Genomic DNA, 9,873 nt, shown 5'->3' on the forward strand with positions numbered 1-9,873 from the left:
GAGGGGGAGGGGAGTCCAAGGATGCTCAGACAAGAACTATATACATGTAATACAGTAACTTGGGGTGGGGGAATCACAGACCAGGCAATAAAAAAGGAAATGAATTATCTATCAGTTCAAACCCTTATTTTAAGCAATATAAGCATGTCAATTTACCATTAATAGGATTTTTTAAATGCTTAACTTTTGGCGGGATTGGTCTCTCCCAACACCCAGCCGCTGAATTTCACAAGACTGAATTAGTCATAGAACCACGTTGAGATTTCAAATGTATATATTATCTATGCAGCCCATTATTCTACAGTTTCGGTTACAAGTGTTTTGCAACTTCTGAGAAATAACTGCAGGCCAGCAAGGGAAATGAGTAAGATGTGATAGAAGAAACTGATAAGGGAGAAAAATAAAGTCAACATAGTTTTACTTTCAAGCATCAGCCTCGCACATCTACTTTCATTTACCCCATCCATACTCTTGCTTAATGGCACATGTCTGTACTTGCAGCTTGACAAACCACAATACCAGCTCACCAATCATGCATATGAGGATCAGAAGACCATGGCAAACCTCCTAACAAATGGCATTACTTTTTTATCATTTTGTTTTCTGTATAGTTATTTTTAAGCATGTCACACACCCAAATGCTAGCAATTAAGCAGCGTATAAGTGCCTTAAATTAAACAGTTATTTTCATTTTTAAAAGGGGCTAATAGGTTTAATGAATAATAATAGTGTGTGTGGTACAGTGGTTAGTGTGTTGGGCTAGGGCCAGAGAGACCAGGGTTCAAATCCTCATTTGGCCATGAAACTCACTTGGACCAGTCACTGCCTCTTTCAGTCTAATCTACCTCACAGAATCGTTGTGGGGATTAAATGAGGAGGAAAACCTTGTATGCCACCTTGACCTCCTTGGAGAAAAAGGTGGCATAAATAAATGAAAATAATAAATGCACAAGGCTGAAAAGTACTGAACCAGAGGGGATTCATATGCTGTGGTCCACCAGAATCCTGCTCTTGAAGGTGAAGAGATTCCAGCATCTTGGACATACAATGGCCAAGGAGGTTCCCCACTCAAGGAAAGAGAATTTGTCAGTGGAATTGTGCAACAGTGAAAGGGGGGAAAAACAAAACAACCTCTCTGGTGGCAGGTGCTTTCCAAGGTGGTCCTGCATGTGTGTGAGGGACTCCACGAAACACGCCCACCCAGTGGCCACCTTCAATGTCAAGCTTGCCACCACCAAATATCCCACCTGGGATCACTGTTCACATCTTCTGGGGCGTTACTCATCTCAGCAATCCCAAAGCTGGGAGAAAGGCTGGGGTGCACTTGCCATTGCAAGCAAAGCTACAGAAGCCTGGCCACACCAATGGTACAATAGACATTTTATCTGAACCCAAACAAACACTCTACAGTTGAGCTACGGTCTCTCTGCAAAATCACTAGGAAAGTCCCTGTGTGCTCCATGGGATATGTTATATACAGAGCATTGCACAGCCCCACTGAATCACACAGATGGCTATTCTGGTCCACATCCTGTTTCTCCTACAGTGGCTAATCAGATCAATATAGGATTCAGCTTTCATTACAGTGCAACTATGTTACTCAGAGTCCATCAGGCTCACTCCCAAGTCTGCACAGAATTGCAGTCTTAAGTGGATATCAGTTAAGCAGGCTCTTACTCAAATATCTGAGGATTTCAAAAGATGCATTACATCAGGAATATTGCAAGGTGCCTTATAATGAGCCAAAGCATTGCACTGCAAATTTGCGTTGCAAATTCTGCAGTTTAGGTGGTTGAACTAGAACTCATGACCCATGGGGTACCTTCTAAAATTACAATTCTGTGATTCTGTGAAAGTGTTGGCCCACCTAGTTCACAACTAGAAGTAGCTCTCCAGGCTTTCCCAGTTCTGCCTAGAAATGCCAGGCATTGGACCCATTTCTTTCTACAAGAAAAGCAGATGTTCTACCACTGAACTAGGGCCCTTTGTTTACCACATTGTAGTCCTCATGGTTCTGAATAAAATGCAGAGTCAAACAGGAATGTAGGAAGCTGCCTTATACCGAGTCTGACCATTGGTGAGTCCAGCTCAGTACTGTCTACACTGACTGGCAGCATCTCTCCATCATTTCAGAGGCAAAGAGTATTCCCAGTTCTACCGGGAGACACCAGGGATGAACTCAGGACATTCTGCTTATAGGGCAGAGGCTCTAGTGCTCAGCTACAGCCCTATCCTCTAAAACAGAGGTGATGAGTTTCTGCAGATGTTGTTGGACGCCATTATTCCTGCTGCCTGCGGCCAAAGGGAAAGGGAACAAGGGTCCTCCAGCCCAGCTCTCATAATTTTAACCTCCAATTGGAATAGAGCTAATTTAAGCAAATGCTTTACCTCTCAGCACAGTGTGCTAAGCTGTACCTGTTAAAATTCCGAAAGGAAAAAACATCATACGTGGATGTGTACCTAAGACCAACATTGTTGACTTCCTGCTGACATGACCTCAGGTCGCTTGACATAAGGTGCAGCAGACTTCAGGCGAAGAAGTCTGCAAGAACAAAAAGCAAAACAAGTACAGTGGTACCTCTGGTTACGAACTTAATTCGTTCCGGAGGTCCGTTCTTAACCTAAAACTGTTCTTAACCTGAAGCACCACTTTAGCTAATGGGTCCTCCTCCTGCTGCTGCTGCTGCACTGCCGGAGCATGATTTCTGTTCTCATCCTGAAGCAAAATTTTTAACCTGAGGTATTATTTTTAGGTTAGCGGAGTCTGTAACCTGAAGCATATGTGACCTGAAGCGTATGTAACCCGAGGTACCACTGTACTTGATTGAATCTCAAGCCGAAGGTTCCTCCAGTCCAGCCTCCTGCTCTCACAGTGGCCAACCAGATGCCCCAATTGGAAGCCTCAAAAAGTTGTAACTTTTCCTCACAGAGGAGTTGATCCAGTTCCTTAATCAGTTTAGCGGCCCATCCCCGGCTCTACAAAATCCTTTTTGAGGTGCTGCAACCAGAACAGTAAACAGTGGCCTTGTTTATACAACACAGAAAGCCAAATAATGGCTTCTAGGGGTGGAGAACAGTTTTCAGACAGAGGGTTGCATTCCTGCAATGCTGACAAAGTTAGAAGCAGCAAGCAACAAAACACTGGGAGAGAGAAATTATGCTTGTAAACTTCAACATTACTGTTAAGCAAACATCCCTAGAAAGTTGAAGTGGGTTACTGTAAGGGTGGGAAAGCCTCAGGTCCGGTGACCAGAAGCGGCCCTCTAGGCCTCTCTATCTGGCTCTCAGTACACTTCCTGGGCCACACCTCTTCACACTCTTCTCAAGTGCTTTTGCTTGGCTGGAACACGCTTGAACTGTGACAATGCCTTTTGATTACCTCAATGGAGGATGGAGATGTGTGTATGACGTGGAGATGCAAAGGCTGGAGGAGGAGCGGACAGAAAACATTAGGGGAAACAAGGGCATGTCAGAAACAAACAACTGAGAAGTTGACGTGAAACTGAAGCAAAGAAATATTTGCACTCCAGTTTCTTGCAATTTCTTCCCGATTTTTTCTGGTTTTTTTTCCAGGCCCTCACATTTCTCTGTATGTATAAAAATCTCCAAGCTTTGATTGGCTGGCAGGTGGGTGAGTCACATCCATGGCTTGGCCCACTTTTGCCTCTGGCTGAGCCCACCATTGGCATGAAGCCCCCAGAATGTAGTCCAGAAGGGAATGGGGCACTCACTCATCTTCAAAAGGTTTCCACACCCCTGATTTACAGAATGCCCAATAGCTTACATGTTTATTTCTTTTGTCCCTGTGTAATGAAAAGAACAAAGACAAGGTGAGTTTGGAGAAGGCAAATTAACCTGAAGCTTATGTTCAGCTGCAGTTTTCCAGTTTGAGGCACTCAAACATTATGCACTAGTCCTTACAACAGAAGGAAATGACCTGCTAAAAGGGACATTGCTCAACTGAGCCCTGAGCTAAAGAATGCGTAAGCATTTTTGTTGCCTGGTCTTTCCTGACAGCTTCAGAGAAAACAGAACAAGAATTGGGAGGGGATAAAACAATATCGTAATGGGTGCAATTATAACACTGCCTAAGATGATGGCAAACCAGGCCATCCACACCTTCTGGTATGCTTAGCTCAACACATGCCACATCATGGAATGAAGCTCAGCTTACAAAGGACAGGGCTTTCTTAGTCAGGGTTCCAACGCCATGGAATGTCCCTGACCGCCAGCATTGAAGCCTGGCCTCCAGCTCCCACCATCCCTGACCACTAGTCGTTACAGCTGGGACTGATAGGAGACCACAAGATATGCAAGGTACCACACTGGCTACCCCCAATTTTTATTATGTATGCAGATCCAGGGAAGAGCCACAGCTCAGTGGTGGGGCATTTTGCCTTGCATACTGAAGGTCCCAGGTTCAATCCCCACCATATCAATTCCCTGCTTGAAACCCTGGAGAGCTGCCATATACAATACTGAGCTGTAAGGCAGCTTCCCAGATTCACTCAGCCCTTTCTCCAGAACTACAAACTGCAAAGACTAGAATCTTCCTTTATTTTTAGGGGGATGCACCAGCTTTGCATGCAGAAAGTCCAACATGTGACCTACTCTCCAAATAATCCCGGGAATTGTAGGCTGTTAAGACCTCTGGAAATTGCGACTGTGAGTGGTTAACTACAGTTCCCTTGATTCTTTCAGAGAAGCCATGTGCATTAAATGTAAAGCATGGATGGGACCTGGATTGAAGCATATTTTGGAACCCCTATGATTGTAGGCTTGTCTACACATTACACTGCATGATCTGGATGCAGGAGGCTCCAGGTTTAGGCCCTGGCATTGTCAGGAAAGAATCAGTTCTGAACCCTGGAATGTTGCTGCTAGTTAAGTGTAAACAATGCTGAGCTAGATGGACCAACAGCCTGACTCAGTGTGCATAGGAAGCTGCTTTAAACTGAGTCCCATCATTGGATCCACCTAGTCCAATATTGTCTACACTCACTGACAGCAACTCTCCAGCGTTTCAGGCAGGCAGCCTCTCCCAGCCCTAGCAAGAGATGCCATGAGTTGAACCTGCAACCATCTGCATGCAAAGCAGATGTTTTACCACTGAGCCCTTTCCCGGATAAGGCAGGTTCATATGATCCTGCGCTTTACCATCTTAAAAGTTTGGTGCTATTAGCTGCCATAAGATAAAATAATTGATATCCTGAACTTAGAGGACTTTCAAAGATCTGAATTTACAGTACAATAGCCCTCATTAATGGTGTTTGTGTATAAGTAACACCAAGGTGGGAAACCTCCAAGTTCCAATTCCATTTGGCTATGAAGCTCACTGAGTAACTGGTCACTGCCTTAGCCTAACCTCCTCAAAGGATTGTTGTGAGATTTGGGGAGGGGCGTGTGACAGAGACTAAAATTCAAGTCCCCTACATTGCCAAGAATCTTGAAATGTGATCGTTTGACCAGTCATAGAGGTTAGGATAAAGAGGATAAAATGAGGTGGGGAGGTGATAGAGGGAAAAATGAAGTACACTGTCTTGAGCTCCTAAGAGGAAGGACAGGACAAAAATGGTCTTTCATCATTATTTCGTAAAGCATAAGAATTTCCCTTATGAGCCAAACCTTTGGTCTAGCTCAGTACTATCTACATTGACTTTAAAAAATAATATAGTTTTTTTTTAAAGCAACAGATAAACAAACACCTAACAGCAGCCACAGCACAACAAGCCATAAATGGGAAAAAGTCAAAGCAGCATGAAAGGCTAAATGACTACCTGAATAAAGTCTTTTCCTGAGAGCAGAAGGAGATTGATAGGAAGGTAATTCCATGGCTGGGCACAACCCCTGAAGAGGCCCATCCCTGCCACATGTGCCTTGGATACTAGAAGAATTAGCAGAAGGACTTTCTGGAAGATCTCAAAGGCAGGCTCATTGATAAGAAAGTAGTCATTTGAGTAACCTGGTCTTTCTAGAACTTTCCAGGTCATGACCAACACTTTGAGCTCTGCCCCAAGAGAGCCACACAAGTTCTTGTAACTCTTCCCATTCAACACCTTTCTGCAGCATTCAGAGAAAGCTTCAAGTTTCCAAACACAGTTGAAAAGGCAGGGTTGCACAGAACATATTAGAGCAGTCCACATTAGATGTAACTAAGGCATGTTATCATGGCCAGATCTAACACCTCTGCTATCCTATGGCGTTCCAGTATACTGCCAAGATCTGGATATCCAGGCTCATTGATGGTTCCCGGAGAACACCCAGACTCCGAACAAGAGTCCTCTAGGGAAGCACAGCCCTAGCTAAGGCAGGATAACCCACATTTCCCGATTCTATTGACAACACAGGGTTCTGAAGTGGCTCAAGCAATTGTTCATATCCTCAGGCTGCAAAACCAGAGACACGCACATAATAACTAGATGAGTAGGCAATGGACATGCACATGATAACCACAGCACCTAAGTCCATATGCATATCAGCAGCTACCTACAAAGTCTCAAACTAACCACACCTGTAACTTATGCATATTTGACTTGTGCACATTCAGCTTTAAGTGGGTGGCAAAAAATAATAATAAATAAAATAAAAGAGAACAGAATTCTTGAAAAAATAACTTTGGTAATCCCACCCAACATTGAACCCAATGTGTTTTGATTATATACAATTTTGGCTTTTGGTGCGATACCTGAAAAATAATCTCCACATAAGTTGCAGGCTTACTGTAATGCTCATTATCATCCCAAATACTAAACACCAATAACCTTTAATTATATTGGTAACAAAAAGAATAGGTTGTATGCAACTTAGTCCTATTCATCATCAATCCATTGAACTTAACATATCTAAGTTACTCATTTGTTTCCAGGCCCAATTCAAGGTGTTCAGATTAGGGTTTAGAGCCCTAAACCACTTAAGCCCCAAATATCTGAGCTTCTGGACACTCTGAACTGTGACAGGGCAGCACCTTCTCTGTGGCAGGTCCCTCCACACAGAGGTAGGTCTGACTTTCTTTGTTGTTGTTTAGTCATTTAGTCGTGTTCAACTCTTTGTGACCCCATGGACCAGAGCACGCCGGGCACTCCTGTCTTTCACTGCCTCCCGCAGTTTGGTCAAACTCATACTGGTAGCTTCGAGAACACTGTCCAACGATCTTGTCCTCTGTCGCCCCCTTCTCCTTCTGCCCTCAATCTTTCCCAACTTCAGGGTCTTTTCCACCTCTTCTCTTGAGGTGGCCCAAAGTATTGGAGTCTCAGCTTCAGGATCTGTCCTTCCAGTGAGCACTCAGGGCTGTTTTCCTTAATAATGGATAGGTTTGATCTTCTTGCAGTCTATGGGACTCTCAAGACTCTCCTCCAGCACCATAATTCAAAAGCATCAATTCTTCAACGATGAGCCTTCTTTATGGCCCAGCTCTCACATCCATACATCACTACTGGGAAAACGATAGCTTTAACTATACGGGCCTTTGTTGGCAAGATGATGTCTCTGCTTTTTAAGATGCTGTCTAGATTTATCATCGCTTTTCTCCCAAGAAGCAGCTATACAGCTTTGAGGTGATCCAGGGACAGTCTACATATATACTGGCCTATTCCTACCTCTTTTTCTTAATGGTCACTGCTCCTGCTCAGGCTGCACAGAAAAAGCATTCTGATTCACGAAACTCATTCCAAATGTACAGATAAAGCATAATAGAATTCTACAAGATGTGGTATTAGTGTGTAAAAACAGTCCAGATCCAATTATCCTCAGGCATGCATCTTCAGATGGTGGAGATGTCAGGCACCATTCTGGCACCCAGGCATCTTCGCTTGGTCACAAGTAGTTGATAGCCAGGTGCAAATGCACCAGGCACCTGGCTAATTTTGAACACCGATGGGGAGAGATGGTCCTTGACATAGTGTGATCCTGAGCCATTTAAGACTGTACAGGTCAAAACCAGCATTTTGAATTGTGCCCAGAAACTACTTTGCAGTCACTGCAGGTGGGCCAGGATTGGTGCAATATGTCCTTCCCCACTGAACTCTGCACCAGCTGAAGTTTCCAAACTGTCTTCAGAGGCACCCCATATGTACAATTCATTTAAGTAGAGGGTCCCAGAGCATAGGCGACAGAAGTTAGGCTATACCTGTCCAGATGGGGCGCAGCTGTGCCACCAGCCAAAACTAATGGAAGGCACTCTGTGCCACTGAGGCCACTTGAACTTAAGTAAAATCAAAGGTCCAGAAGGACCCCTAACCTACATACCTGCTCCTTCAGATGGAGTATAATCCCATCAGGAACAGGCAACCTACTATCCATCCAGACTTAGGGAACCACCCAACAACACTGCTTTATCTGGATTGAGCTTCAGTTTGTTGGCACATCCACTGCCACACCTACAGGTGTAAAGGAAAAGTAGAGTTGTGTCATCAGCATATTGCTGACAGAACTCCTGATGACCCCACTCAGCAGTTTCACGTAGATGTTGATCAGCATAAGCGGGGGAAATCAAACCCTGAGGTACCCCACATTGAAGGCTCCATGTGGCCGAAAAGCACTTCTCAAGCATTATCCCCTGAAAACAACCATTCAAGTAGTACTGGAATTACCACAAAGCAGAACCACCCAACCCACAACTCAAGACAGTTTCTCTAGAAGAACCCATGGCCAATGGTATCGAAAGCCGCTAAGGTAAAGAATTGGCAGGGATGCATTTCCCATGTCTCTCTTCTGCCAGGGGATATCATACAGGGTGGCCAAAGCAGTTTCTGCATCAAAACCCAGCCAAACCCCCGACTGAAATGAATCCATAAAAACCACCCCATTAAGTCCTTCTCAGAGATGACCTACTGGAAATCAATGACACCAAGTCAGTCATAACCATCAATTTCCATGGGCCTGCACTGAGTAACATTAACTCTGGCTACAACCCAATAAAAACAGGTTCTAGCCATCTAAGTCCTACAATACCCACTGGAGGGCAGTGGCCCCAGAGTCAGCCACACGGATCAATTTCAAGAGGTCTCCTCTTGGGTATTACAGTATTATTATTACTATTGTTGGTTATTTCCGATCCATTACCCACCGATTTCAACGGTTTCCTCTCGAGTAAGCCTCAACACTGCCTACAAACCAATAACGATAAGGATGGGCTTCATCCCACGAAGTCCTACTCAAGAGTAGAACCCACTGAGGTCACTGCCCACTATCTTTCAAAGGGTCTCCTGCCGAGTAAGAGCAAACAGTGATCGCAGCCCTAGCAAGGTGGAAGAAGTTGCCTCGCCGGCTTCAACCCTCGGCACACCGTGACCCGCCCGATTCGCTCTTCTCCTTTTCTCTCCTCCCCCTCCTTTCCCCCAACCCTCCTGCCCCTCTCCAGCGGGCCTACTTTGAGAGTGAGGTGGTGAACTCGGGCCCGCGCGGGGTCTCCCAGGAGCAGAGCCGCCAGCAGGATCAGCGCCGCCTTAGCCGAAGGAACCAAGCAGGAACCGCCACCGCCTCTCCTGCTCCTGCACAACGCCATGTTTATTCCAGCATCAACACCGGGCATCCTCGCAGGCCCCTCCTACTTCCGGGGTCAGGGGGCGACGTGGAGGAGGAAGAGGGACAGACCGGAAACTACGCAACAGCCCCCGGGTTCATAGAGAGATAGCTCTAGAGAAGAGAGACGTTTACTAGGGACGAATGAGACGAGCCTTGGAAGCCGCGGGTTTTTTTTCTCACCTAAGGGATGGGCGGGGCAATGAAAACCCCATACAGTATATGGAATTATTTCCTCCAAGAAGCTTAAGGTGGCATAGGTGGTTCTCCCCTCCATCTTATCCTCACAACAACCCTGTGAGGTAGTTTAGGCTGAGAGAGGCAGTGACTGTCCCCAAAGTCAGACCCGGCGAG

The 9,873-nt window shown here is 45.3% G+C and overlaps 1 protein-coding gene across 3 annotated transcripts in view; it reads right to left on the reverse strand.

Moving 5' to 3' along the window:
• GPR107 (G protein-coupled receptor 107) overlaps positions 1-9,566 on the reverse strand; it is a 47,981-nt gene extending 38,415 nt beyond the window's left edge. For all 3 annotated transcript variants that reach the window (XR_014507227.1, XR_014507228.1, XM_083423785.1), the window contains exon 1: positions 9,368-9,566. Coding sequence is in view for 1 of the 3 variants with exons in the window: in XM_083423785.1 (XP_083279911.1) it covers positions 9,368-9,529 (162 nt within the window). In the remaining 2 variants the exon portion in view is untranslated. The remainder of the gene's footprint in view (positions 1-9,367) is intronic.
• Between the last annotated feature and the right edge of the window lie 307 nt (positions 9,567-9,873).

This window comes from Podarcis tiliguerta (assembly GCF_965153285.1).
Source record: "Podarcis tiliguerta genome assembly, chromosome: Z".
In the NCBI taxonomy this organism is placed as follows: Eukaryota; Metazoa; Chordata; class Lepidosauria; order Squamata; family Lacertidae; genus Podarcis; species Podarcis tiliguerta.